A 17,328-nucleotide genomic window follows, 5' to 3' on the forward strand; every position below is an offset into this window, starting at 1 on the left:
GAAGAGTTGAGGTTTCCTGGGTGATGACAAGGGTGCAGCTCTAGGTGGGCATGATTCTTCTCCTTAGCTCAGAGGGCAGTTGACCTGAATGCCAGTGCAATGGGTCGCCACAGGCTTAGTGATCAGAACATGGCAACACATGAGAGGTGGGGAGTGTGGCCACCCTATGAGCCAGTTCCTCTGGCCTGTTCCATAGCCAAAGGCTCCGCCTCCTCTTCAGACAGATCTCACCAAGGAGCCATTTAGTCCTAAAGGTGAGAGGTAAGATCAGGGCCAATCCATCACTAGTTCCATAAAAACAATTCTAAAGCACTTGCCTTGGGACGCCTGGGTGGCACAGTTGGTTGGGTGTCTGAGTCTTGATTTTGACTCAGGTCCTGATCTCAGGGTTCTGGGATGGAGCCCCACATCAGTCCCCATGCTTAGTGTGGAGTCTGCTTGGGTTTCTCTCTCTCTCTCTCCCTCTGCTCTCCATCCCCTATGCTCCCTTGCACTCTCCCTCCCAAATAAATAAATAAATCTTAAAAATAAAGCATCTTATCTTATCTTTATCTTTATCTTTATCTATCTTTATCTTATCTTATCTTATGGGTAAGGGTTAATATTTTTCTTTTGACCTAGGGAGGACATTTCACTTTAGAAATAAGCATGAGTAAATAAATAAATAAATGAATAAAAATTAAAAAATAGAAATAAGCATGAGTGCTCGCTTCGGCAGCACATATACTAAAATCAGAAATAAGTATGGCCAGAGAACGCTTTCTTTTGGCATCTGTGCTATACCCCAGATTTAGGCCGATGCCCCGAGTCCCAGCCTGACCTCCCAATTGCACTGTCACCCTCCCCAGCTCTTTTCAAGGGTGGGAACTTGGCTGCCCTGAGTTACCTGCAGCTTGACAGATTCAGGCAGTCGGGTCTGCAGCAAGCCTCTGATGGGAGCCTCCTTGCCAGCCTTCTCCCCGGCCTCCACTGCCTTCTCCTCCACCTGAGTCACTTCCTCCTTCTCTGCTCCGTCCTCCGTCTCCACACTGTGCTCCCCGAACACAGAGGGATCAATCAGGAGGAGGATCTGCCGGATGTCATCGTCATCGAACACCCCCATGACCAGCAGGGTCCCGATGAGTTTCAGCACAGGCACGAACTGGAACTCCACAGACCCACCCACAGGGTCGCGGATGTGAGCCCCGCTGTGCTGCACCGCCTCCGTCAGCATGCTCAGCGCCTTCGTCTTGAGAATCTCCAAGGGGATCTCAGGGCTCTGCTTCTGGTGCTCCTCGCCAGTCACAACAAAGCAAGGGGTGGAGAACCTGAACCCGGGCTTAAGGCACGTTCTCAGGCCCACCCCCGGCAGCCCGTGCCTCTTGGATTCGTCTGGGTACAGGCGGATTTTCCTGGTGGCACTGGTGATGGGAATGATGTACTCGTTCTTCATCATTAGCTTCCTCTCCTTAGCGTTGGCCAGGTGGATGCTGATGAGGAGGTCGTAGAACCCGGAGCGAAGGAGGCCAGGGAGGTACTTGTTATCAATGGCGTAGAAGAGCTGGGAGAGGTCCACATGGCCGCACAGGGCGTAGGCCACCCTGCTGTTTCCCAGGGCGCACACGGCGCTGTAGAGTCGGAGCGTGTGGTAATGGAACTGCATCAGGTCCTCCTGCTCACACAGCTCCAGGATGTCCACACACCTGCATAGGGACAAGCAGTCAACCACTCATCGGGGAGAAGAATATGCAGGGTTTCAGGGGAGTGCTTCTCTTTGAATCCCCAGGGATCAAGGCCGACTCAACAGGGCCAGTGGGGATACCAGGATGGAGGAGTATCTACCCCACTTTCCCCTGCAGGTTATCATTTCTCAGTTCTGGTCCATATCCCAGTTCTTGATAGTCCTCCTTCTCTAACTACAAGGATATCAAAAGTCTGAAAGACTTAAAGACCTGGTTTTCCAAATAGGAAAGTCCTCTTTCTTAAGGAAAATCTCCCCACTGAAAGACTCAGAAACATTCAGGTATGTAATAGAGGTGCCCTGGTCCTCTTTTTTTTTTTTTTTAAGGTTTTATTTATTTATTTGACAGACAGAGATCACAAGTAGGCAGAGAGGCAGGCAGAGAGAGAGAGAGAGAGAGGAGGAAGCAGGCTCCCTGCTGAGCAGATAGCCTGATGCAAGGCTTGATTCCAGGACCCTGGGATCATGACCTGAGCCAAAAACAGAAGCTTTCACACACTGAGCCACCCAGGCATCCCCAGTCTTCTTATGTGTAGGTTTCTTTTTTTTTTCTTTTCTTTTCTTTTTTTTTTTTTTTAAAGATTTATTCATTTATTTGACAGAGAGAGATCACAAGTAGGCAGAGAGGCAGGCAGAGAGAGAGGAAGGGAAGCAGGCTCCCTGCCGAGCAGAGAGCCTGACGTGGGACTCGATCCCAGGACCCTGAGATCCTGACCTGAGCCGAAGGCAGCGGCTTAACCCACTGAGCCACCCAGGCGCCCCTTATGTGTAGGTTTAAGGGGGACTTCTGTTTTCTGACAGAAGAGCTCCTCAGAAGACGGAGCTGAAGCCCTCTGCCCATCTGTTTCCTACCCCATCTGTCTCGTCCCCAATCTACCCTCATCCACAGGGCTTTCCCTACCCTGGAAACAAACACACCTGCACTCTCGTTCAGACAGAAAACAGTCTCCCACCTGAGTTTAGGTGGCTTCAATACACTTTCTCCTTCCTGACCTTAGAAGGCTGTTTAGAAGTCGTTGGGTTGCTCCCTCATCGTGGAGACCATAATCTCTGCTCCCTGCTCAGGTTTTCTGTTTTGTCTTTCTCCTCGTCATGGGTCTGAGGATCCCCTGCAATTGGCTTACTTGGCCACACCCCTGTCTTTTCCCACTTCTGCCCTCCACTAGTCTGTCTCGCCAGTTCATGACCCAGTAGAATACTTAAATGAGATGTGTGCAGGTATCAAATCCTTCCACTTCCCATTACTTTGTTTTTCATCCAACAGATCAAGGGATGATAATGTTAACAATGAAGTTCATTTAATTCTTACTACATACAGCAATGCTACACAACTTCATTTGTTTCTCCCAGCAGTCCTTTGGGTGGTCATTCATTTTTACCGTATCATGAGGAACCGGAGGTAAGTTCTGTGAGTAATTTACCCAAGGCTACAAGGTCAGAAAGTGAGAGTGTTGGGGTGTAACGTAGACCATAATCAAGAGTACCCCTTAGCAGGAGGATCCCAGGAGCCCATTCCTGGCTCTCTAAGTAAGCGAGGCATGCCTCATTTCCCCCATTCTTGTTGGTAATAACATAGATCTCAGGGTCACATTGGAGTTTTTAATTAAAGGAATGGAAATGTTCCTGACTGCAGGCCCTTGGAGCCATGGTGAAGACCTGAAGCAGGCATATCGTAGAGAATATCCTGTTGTTTCTAAGTCAAGAATCCAAGTGAGGAAGGGAGAGAGAAGCTGAAGCTTCTGGGAAGTCCATGAACTGAGCAGGGCCTGTGGCCCCTGAGGACGGTGCTCCTTCCCTTCCCTCGCTGCCTGCCAGGCCTACCGCCTCCTTTGGGGCTCCTCTGCTACCTGTTCTCCTCCGGGATGTGGAGCGCCATCATCTGCAGGGGCTCCAGGCACTGCACCGCCCAGCCGTGGCGCTCGCTCACGCGCTCCGTCTCCACCTTCAGGAAGCTGCTGGGCATGCGGCTCCAGAGCACGGGCTGGATGGTCTGGACATCCAGCCGAGGCGGACACTGTGGAACTGGGTTCTTCTCTTCGCTCTTAAAGATGGCCGCCGACAGGGGCATCGCGTTCTGGGGCAAGGCAGAAAGGCGTTGAGGGGGAAACGCCTGTGCACTACAGAGGTGCTCAGTTCCTGGATAATGCAACCTGGCCCATGATCCCCAGTATGGTTAGTAAAATCTACAGAGAGATGAACCCCAAGACCTCTAAGGGTTTACCAGTCCAATTCAGGCCTTGCCCAATAGGCTATTTTAGCATCAGTTAATTCTTTGGGCACCCAGTAGAAGTATGAGAAAGGAAAATGGGAATCTACCCTCTGTCAAGAATTTCAGAGACAAGTACAAGGGCCTGGTCAGTGGGGTAGGTTGGGAGGTGGTGTATGAGAAGGCATTCCCCTGTTTCATGAAGCCTAGGATTTTTTCCCCTAATGGTCAATACTGCCTTATGTTATCATAGCCATTGGATAAGGGGGAAGATAATACCTTCAGCTTCCCAAGTTCAAACTGAAACAAGGAAGTGCTCGTGGGCTGTAGGAAAACCGCTGGAAACACTTTGGTATTGGGCTCCACCTGGAAACCAAAACAGATTGAGAGGTTTGCTCTCAGAATTTAAAAAACCCCAGGTGGCTAAGTCACTGAGGGTTTTAATCAACACCCCCTTTCTAACCTCAGCTGAAAGAGGACAGCTGGCCAGTAGGTCCTTCTCCGCTGCTCAGAAATTCTGAGACCCGGTGCGTACCAGTAGTGACTGTCACTGCACCCCACCTTAGTCACTCTCTCACTTGGAACTGAATCATCTCATATTCTTTCATTTTCTCTGTTAACTGCAGCCAACAGCTTTCTCCAGGGCTTGGGGGAGAAGGTCACATGTAGGGAGCTACCAATGTGCCCCCAAAGGCAATGGCTGTTAGTGGTCAGGGAACCATGTGATGTCCTGGCTCTTCACAGAGCATGGAGACACCTGGCACGCAGGAAACCCTGAGTGCCAGGCATTTCCTGCATGCCATTACTCACCACTCCTACCCGCAGAAAGTGATCATGGAGGGTCGTGCAAGGACTTTGGTGTTATTTCGGAAGGCAAACAGACATTGATCAAGCAAGCCCAAGGGATATCTTATGACCAGGCTTCTCAACCTCAGCACTGTTGACATTTTTGGCTGCATACTCCCTGTGTAAGGGGTGTCCTGGGCATTGCAGGATATTCTGCGCCATCCCTGGCCTACACCCAGAAGATGTCAGTAGTACTTTCCACCCCCACCATCAAGACAGCTAAAACAAAGTCTCTGAAGATTGCCAGATGTCCCGTAGAGGGAAAATCACCCCTGGTTGAGAACTGCTGGTTTACAGGCAGGTGTTTCCCTGGAATAACATAAGGCAGCTCTGCTTCCAGAGCCTGTCTACTTTTCTTTTCTTTTCTTTTTTAAGATTTTATTTATTTATTTGAGAGAAAGAGAGATAGTGAGAGAGGAGAAGGTCAGAGGGAGAAGCAGACTCCCCGAGGAGCTGGAAGACTGATGTGGGATTAGATCCCGGGACTCTGGGATTATGACCTGAGCCAAAGGCAGTGGCTTAACCAACTGAGCCACCCATGTGCCCAAGCCTGCCTCCTTTTCTTAAAACCTCTTCATTTTACTTGGATCCTCTGGACTTCTCTCCACCCTCCTTCCCACTCTTGATTCTAGCTCCTACATTAAATAGTGTGGGATTCACGGACTGTCTTGTAGCTGTCACTTACATGAAGGGTGTGGATTTATTTATGATAGTGGGCACTCCATTTATCACTTGCCCACTGGGATGTAGGGGCTCAGACTCGGAAGACCATGGAAGAAGCTAAGGGATTTTAATTCTACCAACCCAAGTCCTTTGCCTTCAAGTCATTTCAGACATTAAGAAATTCTTGAAAGTCTCTTGCAATTAGGGGATGGTGGATAGCATGGACATACCTTAAGGTGGTCCCCAGGGAGCCACTCTCTTGTACAGCCCCCTCCCCTAGAACCTGTGTCTTGTTTCTAGCAAATAGGATATAGCAAAGGTATAGAAATTGTTACTCCCTTGGTTTGGCTACAGTATAAAAGACTGTATGTCAGCAGACTACAGAGAGGGTTCTCCACCTGGCTTTGGAGAAGGAAGATACCCTGTTGTAACAGAGCCTGTGAAAGGCCACGTGAGGGGAAATTTCAGGGAGTATCATGGGATTGAGGATGCCCCTGGCTGCAGCCATCAAAAAATGGAGGCTGAAACCTACAAACACAAGCAACTAAATTCTGCTAACAACTACATGAGCTCAGAAAAGGACCTTGAGCTTTGGAAAAGAATGCAGCCTGGCTGACATCTTGCTTATAGCCTTATGAAATGGAGTCAAGGTCCCAGCTGGGCTGTGTCTCACTCCAGACCCATGGAAACTGTAGATCATCAGGGTGTGCTGTTTTAAGTCACTACCTTGGTCATTCCTTACGTAGTAATAGAAAATGAATAAAGAGGTTTCTTTTGGTCAGAGTATTTGGTTACAGGCCTCCTTTTAAAAATGCATTTCTTCAATGCCTTTAGACCTAAGGTTTATAAAAACACACATTTTCATGGCTGTAAGTGACTTACAAGACTACATGGTCTAGTGCTATAACTCGCTCATGATGAAAGAGGTTGTCAGACTGGTTAAAGCAGACTTGTGCTCAGCACACAGTGAACTCTCCTGATACGCAGGGGCTCGTGTGCTAAGTATAAACACTCAGTTTATGCCTAATGCTTCAGGTATCCATGGACCATATGAAGGCATAAATGCCCATGAAACCAAAATGTGGTGATGGGGCTTTTAGAACTGCCTGGCAATGTCTGAAATAAGCTTTGTAAAGGACATTTAATGAACAGTTATTTAGTACCTATTATCTATCCCCTTTGTGCCAGACCTTGAGTTTGCAGCAGGGAGAGACAGCAATAGGAAATTTTGATTCAATACATCCTACGTTGGCTCCAATTTCTCAGAAATCTGATACGTGACATTCAGAAGAATTAGCAATGCTCAAGTCACTGTAAGCTTCAGGAAGCAGAGCTCTGGTGGCTGGGATATTTCATATGGACCAGCAAGAAGTCCACAAATCTGATCTCATGGGGACAAAAAAATGCATTAAAGCCCAAAGGTCTTCTATGCTGAATGAAGTCACACTAGTACTGGGACCTACAGGCTAAAGAGGGTAGTGTGTTTTCAGTTCCCTCAGGACTGGTCCCTACAAACTTCATAAACCACTCAGCCAAATGCTAGGGCCTTCCGCAAAGTCCCTGGCAAAGCGGAGGGGCTTTGAAAGCATTAGATGCCCGGGGGTGAGTTTATTTCTACCATGCCCAGTATTTTCCCACCATGATGAACAATGGAATTTTATCTTCAACCACTTAAAAAAGAAGAACACACAAGTGTGGGCTTACCATAGGTGTAGAGGAGGATAAAAATGGCAGCTGGGGTGTAAAAACAGAATCCTTGGTGGCCTTCTTGACCTCCAGGGTTATTCCTGGGATTGTCTATGGTATGTGGCAAAAGGAATTCTGTAGACAGAAGTAAGGCTCCTAACCAGTTGACCTTAAAATGGAGAGATTATCCTTGTGGGCCTAATCTAATCACAGGAACCCTTACAAAGCAGGTGTTCTCTCTTGTTGGGGCAGAAGGTGAAGTCAGATTGATTAAAGAATGAGAAGAGCACCTGCTCTCCTCGGCTTTGAAGATCGAAGGGGCCACTTGAGAAGGCATGTGGGCACCTCTGGGAGCAGAGAGATAAGGCAAGAAAAAAAGGCAGGCAAGGAAAAACAGACTTCAAACCACAGCCTGCAACCACACTGGATCCTGACAACAACCCGAATGGGCTTGAAATACATTCCTCCCAGAGCCTCCAGAGAGAGGCAGTTTGGCCCCGTGGATGTCTTGATTTTGGCCTGGTGAGAACCCGAGTGAAGAACCCAAACTTCCAGGGCTGTGAAATAACAAATGTATTGGTTTTAAGCTGCGAATTTTTGTGGTAAATTGTTAAGCAGCAAGTAAGACACGGAAATGGTGTGCCTCCCAGCCAGGCTGGCTAGTCTGGCAACAAATACTTCACATGCGCGTCCTGGGTGCCAGGTTCCAGTTCATGTACAGGGACGGCTACTGACCAGAGTGCTGGCCTCTGGGTGGAGAACTTCCGTTGTCATGTGAGCAGGGGGACGGCTACTAACCAGAGTGCTGGCCTCTGGAAGGAGAACTTCCGTTGTCATGTGAGCAGGGGCCTAGATCGGAGTCTGCCGGAAAGGGCCATGGGGTTTTTCCCTTTTGTATTTAAGGGACCTTTTTCTCACTGGCTGATCTCTTTTGTCTTGGCAATAATAGACATTCTATTTCTGATCACGTGTGAAGGTCAGGGCACAGGAACTGGCCTGAATTGAAAGCTAACCCCTCTCGTCAATCGGAGCCTTATAGCGGGCTCTGTCCTCAGAGCACCGTGGCCAGGGTGGCCAAGAACTGAGGAAGAGCTCTTCAACACACATTTTATTTCTCATTTCCCCCATGATTACATTAAGTGCGTCAGAAAGAGCTTTCAAATTGCATGGCTGTTCTAGCAATGCCATATGAGAGAATCCTCCACTCATTATTTTGGTTACTGGTCTTCCTGAATAGAAAGCCAGCATATAAATATTGCTGCCCTGCTCCTCTTGAGATAATTGAAAAATGAAAATGGCCACAGCTGCAGAATAGCAATCACCCCACGGCCGGGGGACCAGCTGCGCAGGTGGACAGGGGAGGGTCTCGCCTGGAATGGCAAGGGGGACTGGCCGGGTGTGAGCCTCCTCCTGGGGGTTCCCGTGCTGAGCCCTGGCACCCTCCAATCCCCTTCAATGGTGCCCCTGAGCAGAGACAGCAGGATTTACATGCACGCAGTGGGGGGAGGCATCTCAGGTCTGTCAGTGCCAGGGTGCTGCTCAGAGACTACAGTGGACCAGCCCCCGTCACCCAGGAGCTGCCCTGAAAGCCGGATGCAAACAGCCCCAGTGTCCTGCTCCCTGTTGTGACATTTCCTCAACAGCACGGGCTCTTCCTGGAGGCAAGCAAGTCTCTGCAGCTGCCAAGGCCCTGGCTTTAGTAAGGGAGGGCCCTCTGAAGCCTGGCTGGCCTTCCGAGTTATTAGATACTTCAGAGCTCTCTGCAGCTCGGGGAGGACCCTTTAGTCAAACTCATTTCAAAAGTTAATGGGAAAAAGCTAATGTATTCTGAAGGACGGCAGTAATGTATATAAGCATTTTCTCAGGGGCTCGGGGGCGGAATCATGAGAAAGTACTAAAGACTAATAGTTTACTTTCGCCGTGAAGCCTGGTTTCCGCAAAGGTCTCCTGCTGGGTGCGGCCAGTTGGGCCCCTGTGGCTGGACCAGCCTGCTGAGCGGTGTGGATGGTGCCACTCTTTCCTGGGGGGATGGGGAGGGGCTGGAGAGGCGGCATCTGCCCCCATGCCGGCACACTGTCCCCGGACACCAGGAAGGGTTTGGTCCGTCTGTTTTTGGTCACCAAACAATTCAAATTTGGGGCGGCTACTTTACCTCTCCCCTCTAGATGCCATCTCTCCAACCACAGGCCAGACAAAGGGCTGCCAAGAGGCTTTTCGGCTGGAGTCTGGACATGGGGCTAACTGTAGAACTTGGGGTTTTATCCATTTACACAGTAGTGGGATGCCTTTTATCTGCTGGAGTTACTGTTCTGGTCAGAAACCTGCAAGCACTCCTCAATTCCCATCAATACCTCCTTATCTTTCCAGATGAATTTCTCACCACTAACCAGAGAGGCCCCCTACTAGGCTGGCCATTGTTCCTCAAATATACCCTAGGCTTCTTTATTTCCATGAAGATACCTCCTGTGCCATTCTTTCAACCTTAGTATACTTCCCCTTGCTCTCATGGAAGAATTCCTTTTTTGCTTCAATATCAAGGCTTCTCTGTAACGAACATTTCCCTCACCACTCTCGATGGAGCTGAGCTCTTTCCTCTCTCAACTCGGATGACACTCTCCATGTATCTCCGTTCTACCGTGGGAGTGTCAAGAAAGTTTAACATAGAAATTTAATTCTTTAATTTAGCCTTTTCCAGATGTGCTTTGTAGAACTCAAGACTTACAGAAAACTACTATTGTTAAAGTTAAAAAAAAAAAACCACTATTCTTGGTTAAGTATTAAGAGAAATGCTTGGTTTCTTTCTAAAGTATTTTTTAAAGTTCTCCTGTGCTAATGTTCATTGCCAGCATCAGAAAGAGGATATAATATGTGGCATTTCCCAAGTTTACCTGGCCATCAAGCCTGAAAATCCTGCCTCAAAGAGTAAACCTTCTTGTGGTTAATGATGAGTGAACCTACATTTGTGCAACTGATGGTTTTCTCAAGCAGTTCTATCAGAGCTCACAGTCAATGAAACAGAGAAACATATCATTTATATAAATGCATTTTTAAAAGATCCTGTAAGGAATTCATAAGGAATGAGCATCACCTTTTGGCCAAAGGAATACACCCTGGCACATTAGTAATTTTTTATAAGTCTCTATTTTGAGCACAGAAGTTTCTTAAAGCAAGGGGTATCTCTGCTCACATTTTAGATTTTGCATCCTGTATGGTACAGGTAACATGAAAGCTGCCTAAGAAATGTTCGCGGAATAAATCAATCACTTTTCAGAGACCATCATAAAAAGAGAAGACTTCTTATCTGATCAACCAATAAATAATGACACATTTCCCCATTTTCTCTTTGTAAAAATGAAGTCATTTTGGTTCTTGTTTCTTTTCCTCGATGGCTTACGAACTACGTGGGCTCATCAACCCGCCCAGGCTGTGGTGGGAATGTTGAACCTGGAGAATGAGGAGCACAGCCGTAAACACACAGGCTGGGGACACTGCTGGCTCGAACCCAGAGCCACCCTTACCTGGTAGCAGGTGCCGAGTTCTCTCCCATTGGCAGAAAAAGACAACATGCCCATCGCCAGATCCACGAGGCAGCCAATCTCCAGGTCCACGTTGCTTCGACTTGATCTTTGGGAAGTGGCCACAATATCCCCGCCCCAGACCATGTAGCAGTTGCTGCGTTTCACACTAGAAGCCAAAGAGAGGAAGAGGCACAGAATCCGGACTGGGATGGTATACAGTCAAGGCCCAAGGAAATGCCCCGGAAACCTTCCGATAAAGTTTTCCAGTCAGCCCCCAACAATTTTTTTCTTAAATAAATTCATCCAGCTTCAACCCAATTTTCTCAGACATGACCACTCAATTCAGGGATGTGGCAATCTAGCAAGATACTTTCATCCAAAGAACATACTGTTCAGGTACCTGTTTCCTGGCTCTGTGTCAGTTCCCCTTTTGGAAAGAGATCGTGGGTATGGTTGTATTCCCACCTCAGAGACAGGAGATGGAGGTAGAGAGAGGGCAGCCACCATAGGCTGTTTTACACAGGGATTCGGCATAAAAGGCAGGAAAATCTGCATCAGGGAAAAAGGCTGTAATATCCTTGAAAACTCAGGCCGACATCCTGAGGATGGCAGGCTCGGGTACACTTGCAAAGTAGGTCACAAGTGGTCTCCAAGGCCCAACTACCTCCTTGACCCACACAACCTGGCCCTCCCCTGGGATTTCTGCTTCCTGCACTCTTCAGTAACTAGTAACTAGTAACAGCCAGGGTGCATTTCTCAGCTGGCTGTCTCCCTCTCCCCACAGCGTAAACTCCATTATAGGTATTCATATTTAAAAGCCAAAGAGTGACAGCCACTGCTAGATTGCCATAAAGGTTAAACTGTAGCCATACTATTCCTGCCTTTCAGTGATGAGAGTACTAAGTCCATGGATGCCTACTGTCGAATTCAATTCCTAAAACCGAAGTTGTGTGTGGGAATGGAAAGTGCCATGCTTTAGTCATGTTTTAAAGATCCAAATTTGAAATGCCTCCAAATATCTGAAAATCGATCCTGTATTTATTTCTTATTATACGAGACAAAGAACTAAGAATTGCTGAGTACCTCCTACCTCCTGGGTCTTGTTCCAGATGCTAACCTGTCGGTTTTCAAAATAAATGTGATCCAATAAATGCTCCGATAAATCAAGTAATCTGACTGGTGTGGCCGAGCCAGCAAACTCGAGCAATAAACCCAGTTGGGATAGACACAGCAACCTTTGGTTCTTCTGGCTAAAGAGCAAAGTCTTTTGACTGCTTTGCCTGCTTCCTTTCTAACCAACAAGACACGGCATGTTGTTTATAGCATCTATTCTGGGTCTTGCAATAAGACTTTCAGGGGTGGTAATAAGAGTAATGCTTATTCAGTGCCTGGGTCAAGGCACTATTTCAGGCGTTTTTCTATGCATTATCTCATTTAATCCTAATATCACTTTAGGAGACTAGATCTATCATCCTCATTTTATAGATGAGTAAACTGAGGCCCAGTAAGGTTAAGTGGTCCAAAGTCCCACCTTTTGTAAGTTCTGGAACCCAGTTTAAAACCCAGGCAGTTTGCTTCTAGAGTCTGCTCTTCACCACCTGACCACAGTGGTCCCCCATGACAGAGCAATGCTTGGGGACCTCTCTGGCCACCAGTCTTTGATAAGCCAGGAACACTGAAAGGATATCGGCTGCAAAACGTTCCTGAATTTGTAGGGATAAAGACCAGCTTGGGAGACAACTTATTACACTAGAAAACATGTCTGTTTGGGAAACACTCTCTTAAGTCCCACTTGGATGGACACAAAGCCTGGTCTCCTGGGTGTCTTTGGGGCATGGCTGGCCAGAGATTCTTTCTCTGGTGGCAATCCCCTCCCCGCTCTTCCCAACTCAGTGGACCAGTGGGAAGCCATGGGTATACCTAAAATATGCTTTCCCACAAGATCCCTAATTTGTATCAGTGGTTATTATTCATAAGTCTGCTGTCTCTCTTTTATGTTTCTTTATGCCGTTAGACACCTTATATCCTTAGGATGAGGAGTCTGGAGTCGATGAGTGGCTATGTGATATGGTTCATCTTTTCATTTCTTCTGAATTAACTTCTTTCAGGCACCCAGGGATATTTCTCTGTCTCATTTTGACGTTGTCAAAACTGGGGCTTACCCAGAACTCAGAGAGATGTGTTTGAGGGGGAGTGCAGTGTCCCAATTGTCCGTTAGCCTCTCCCGCCCCTGGGTCATGTTTTACACACGTGATGAAATAAGCCTAGATTTTCACTAATAACATTTACGCCACAGTACTCCCTGTTTGGTGAAGGATTTTTAAACCTGTGCCTCACTTTTCCTTTTTCATAGACATGGGGATGTTTCCTTCTTTTGGGGTATTGGGCGGAAGGAGAAATAAGACAGCTGGGGGGTGGGGGGGAGTGAGGAGCCTGGTGGCTGACCCCGCCCACTGGGAGACCCCCTTACCTTTCATGGACCCGGCCTCTTTCATCCCCTAGAGTGACAGTAACTGTGCAGTTTTTATTCAGGTCGAACTTTTCACTATATAAGTGATAGTCTGGTGTCACCCATCCGACCCAGACGCAGGAAGGGTCCTGTCCAGCAAAGATGCGGATTGCATAGTAGCACTGCTGGGGAAAGACCACAGAAGGAAGTGAATGGTCCCCAGCTGCGGGGGTGGGGGGAGCAAAATTGACAGAAACAGTAGAGAAGCTCACTTGGCTCTCTTTTCTCAACAAGTACACAAAGCTCTAGAGCCGAATGGTGCTGCACCCCAGACTTAGGATGGGCTGACTAGAGAATCCAGCTTCCTTATTCTTCCCTTTTCTATGGTACATTAACACTGAGACAATTGAGCACTTAATCTATTACCGTTTGCGCCCAGAGATACTACTGATGAAATCCGGGGAGCTGCCGTTCAGCATGGTCAGGACAGAACCCTCACCCTCTCCTAGGCACAGACTGCCCTTGTCCAGAACAGGGGGACTCCTGCTATACTTTCCACTTCTATAGGGAAGTACAAAGTGTTTGTGTTGTTGTTTTTTGAAAGTCATGAAAAAGACGCTGCAAAAGAAAAAGCCCACATTGTCTGTGGCTTGGGGACAGGCTGTGTTGAGAACTACAGGAGTTCTTGGCGGGCATTGTTATGATCTGTGCAGTGTCCCACTATGCCATGGTAATAGCTAAAGCACTTTACCTAAGGGACCACTTCACCGTTTTCTTTATGAAATCGAGCACATCTATTCTCAATGAAGTTACTTTTATGTGTATTCTGTTGTATTTTGTTGATTAGGAGATAAGAGTCAACCAAACTGGGGCTTGAATCTTGCCACTGGCAGCTATTATTTGTATGATCTTGGGCAGGTCATTTGTCCTGTGTTTCAGAGGGCATCATATTGTCCATCTCGTAGCAACAATGTTATTCCTGATCATGGTTAACCCACCACCTTGGGATTACAGGATAACTTTATAGAAGGGGTGACATGCATTTCTTCCAAAGCCTTTTTTTGGGGGGGGTATTAAAGAAGAATGAGAGAAAGAAAGAAATTAGCAAGTGTTGCTTTCTACCTATTGTCTAGCGAGAGAAAGGGGACAAAAATCAGTTTCCATCATCTGGACTCTTCCCTGCGCCTGCTTCTCACTTGATTGCTTTCAACATTATTCCTGGCACTGCTCAGAGAGATGGGAGAGTTGATTCATAGAAGTTTACATAAAAGAACAAACAAAAGGACTCTATGAAAGAGCCCCCCCCCACTCCCTGTTCATTTCAATCAGAAAGGCAGAGCAGGTCCCTGTTGCCCAATGGGCACAAGTACACAATGGTGCCCAATTAGGAGCTCCAGGTGGAACTTCTGCTTTGTACTGAATGACTGTCTTCCTTTTCCCCATTTGAGAAATGTCGGAGATGTGTTCTGGAAGCATCAAGATGGATATTAAAAGACACAGTAATTGGCAATTAAACAAGATCTCTAGACAGATCTTTGCTGTAAGGGGCATATTACCAGGCACAACAAAGAATCAAATAATTAAAACCGTAATTGAGCACATTTACTTACTGTTGTGGTATGAGAGAGTATTTCTTGCATCTGTTTCCTGGGGCAGGGGTTGGGGGGGGAAGATAATCCATGTTTTAGTTATTCAGCTGTATAGAGAATTCCACAACTCTGACAGGCAGTTGATCTACTTTTAATGACGAAGGCAAGTTTAGAAAATGATTTCCTATACATGAGCGATCCCAACTGGTCTTGGGCATTTGTAATCTGTTACCACAAGCCAAAGTTCTGACTTCCCACTCCTGTCTCTCAGCCCAGCTGGTAAGTCAGAGCTAGGGGGAGGGAGGAAAGATTGAAATCATGTGGGCAGGGATACCTCGGAATACCCCGTCCTGTTCTTTCAAGCAGCTGCACTTGCTTAAAACCATGTACAAAGGGAAAATCTAGAGGAAACCTGGACAAGACAGCTCCAGAGGGGCAGACATACATCAATGATTAGAAATAGACATTAAAGGAAAAGGGGCCTGGGTAGCGTGGTCGTTAAGCATCTGCCTTTGGCTCAGGTCATGATCCTAGGGTCCAAGGATCGAGCCCTACATCGGGATCCCTGCTCAGTGGGAAGCCTGCTTCTCCCTCTCTCACTTTCTCTGCTTGTGTTCCCTCTCTCCCTGTCTCTCTCTGTCATATAAATAAATAAAATCTTAAAAAAAAAAAAGAAATAGACATTAAAGAAAGACAGCCAGGAACATATTCCTTATCAGGAAAGGAAGAAGTCTGGGTTGGACACTGGCCACAGTTACACAAAGAAGGCAGTATTTGCCTCTAGAGGCTTTGATTTCACATAAAAGCAACGACAATTGTACCCTCTTATGCACTTATATTCCTTTTCCTCCAGAAACATAGGATTTATAGGCTGCAAGGAGCCTGAGGACCCAGAGGGCTCAAGAAGAGCAGAAAGTTTTCCACTAAACGTGACCCTGTTTGGCTTGACCTGTCTGCTAACTATGAATTGCACCAACACCCACCCCATGCCTGTGTACACACACATGCACTCAACATACGTTCCTGTTTCTTTACCTGACCGAAAGCAGAGAGAACCTGACCCACTTGTGCTCCGGCAAAGCAAGAAACAGAGAGGGAAAGCCAACTTTACAGAACACAGGAGGAGCACCTATGAGAGTGGTGTGGGGGATGGGGGCAGGGCTTGCCCTCACCTTTTCTGGAAAGCTTCACTGTCCAGGCAGGGGCTGTGGCTGAAGGAGGAGTGGCACTCAACAGGCATGCTCAGGCGGCAGTAGATCATGCTGGCATTGCTATTCTGTGTGCCAAATGTCTTGTGGGTCACCTTGAGGCATGGAGGACTGTCCATGGTGCCATCGATCCTCACAACCTGGAAACATCATGGGTCCTTACTTGATACATCTGGGCGCCTGCCTTGACCTTGTCCCTCCTTCCCTCATTGCTATTCCATGTGTCATGGCTTTCTGTGAACTCTAAAAGTTGTCACCAATGATAGCCAAACTGTTCCTCTCACTATTACTTGGATCCTGCTCCACAGAAAATAACAGATCTGCCTCTGGCCGAAGAAATGAGGGATTTCAGAACCTGCCCACTGGGTTTTCTGCAAGATCAAGGGTGGACAACAGGTGTAACAGAAGGGGTGGTATTTGGATGACACCGTCTGTCATCTGCCGACAATGACCTTTCAAATCAGGGAGCGAGTGGCTAAAGGAGAAAGTGTTTCCACAGACTTCCATTGTCAGCGGGCAAAAGACTATTTAAGGGGAAAAGACCACAGAAAGCCCAAAGCTCTAGGAAAGACATTACGGTAACCTCAGAGAGGTAATCTCCCACCTGGCACATTTCCCAGCCCCACCCCAGTCACAGCCTGAGGGTTGAGAGACCTCTAAATACTGGGGAAATTCCCAATGCCAGGCACAGCATTGCAAGGGCTGGGGCTGGAGGAGGAAAGAGCAAAGCTGGGTTTTTTAAAAGGTCTGTGTGTATGGTGGGGAGGGGGAGAGGAAGTGAAGTAAGACTTATACTAATTTTCTCATGGTCTAAGTATCTCCCTATGTTCTAGAGAACAGTTCTTATCCTGAGGTCTCTGGGTGTCCTTACCTATTTTTTTGTGATGTTTATATTTTTCTAACAGGGTCTCCAGATTCCATCAGTTTGTCAAAGGGGTTCCTGACCTCAAAAGTTTATGAGCCAGCTTTCTCAAGTGCTGACTAGGTAAGAATCATACATAGAAGTCTCTACTACTTAAGACTGTGGGAAAAAGGAGAGGAGTAAGAGCTGGTGTTTGTTGGGTTTGCACTGGAAGGTGAGTTAAGGGAGCTTATGGTCATGTGGAAGCAAGCCACTGGGTCTCATGCTTTAAGGAAGCAGATCTGCCTGACTTTCCATTAGCAGCACCCCCCCACCCTCCATGAACAAAATCATGGTGGGCACTGGAAAACAGTGGTAAGCAGATGTAGAACCAGCACCCATACCAGGCTCCTTACAATTTCCTCTAGCTCCCTCCTACAAGATGAGGGTATCATAATCAACTGCTACATGTCAGCTTAAAACGTTGGACATGGTCCTGCAGAAATATATAGGACCTAAAAGACATCGTGTAATGAGCAAAGAATTAGGTCTGGGACATACCATCTTGAGTACAGGTACTGAAATTTTTCAGGAAAACAACA

General features: G+C 47.3%; 1 protein-coding gene across 1 annotated transcript in view; it reads right to left on the bottom strand.

Annotated features, from left to right (window-relative positions):
- The window catches only part of RYR3 (ryanodine receptor 3), a 355,591-nt gene that overhangs the window by 174,542 nt on the left and 163,721 nt on the right, over window positions 1-17,328 (bottom strand). The window contains 7 exon segments of the mRNA XM_059372112.1: window positions 887-1,682; window positions 3,568-3,794; window positions 4,206-4,292; window positions 10,640-10,805; window positions 13,110-13,273; window positions 14,699-14,735; window positions 15,850-16,025. Coding sequence (XP_059228095.1) covers window positions 887-1,682; window positions 3,568-3,794; window positions 4,206-4,292; window positions 10,640-10,805; window positions 13,110-13,273; window positions 14,699-14,735; window positions 15,850-16,025 — 1,653 coding nt within the window.

Source organism: Mustela nigripes, chromosome 13 (genome assembly GCF_022355385.1).
Source record: "Mustela nigripes isolate SB6536 chromosome 13, MUSNIG.SB6536, whole genome shotgun sequence".
Taxonomy (NCBI): domain Eukaryota; kingdom Metazoa; phylum Chordata; class Mammalia; order Carnivora; family Mustelidae; genus Mustela; species Mustela nigripes.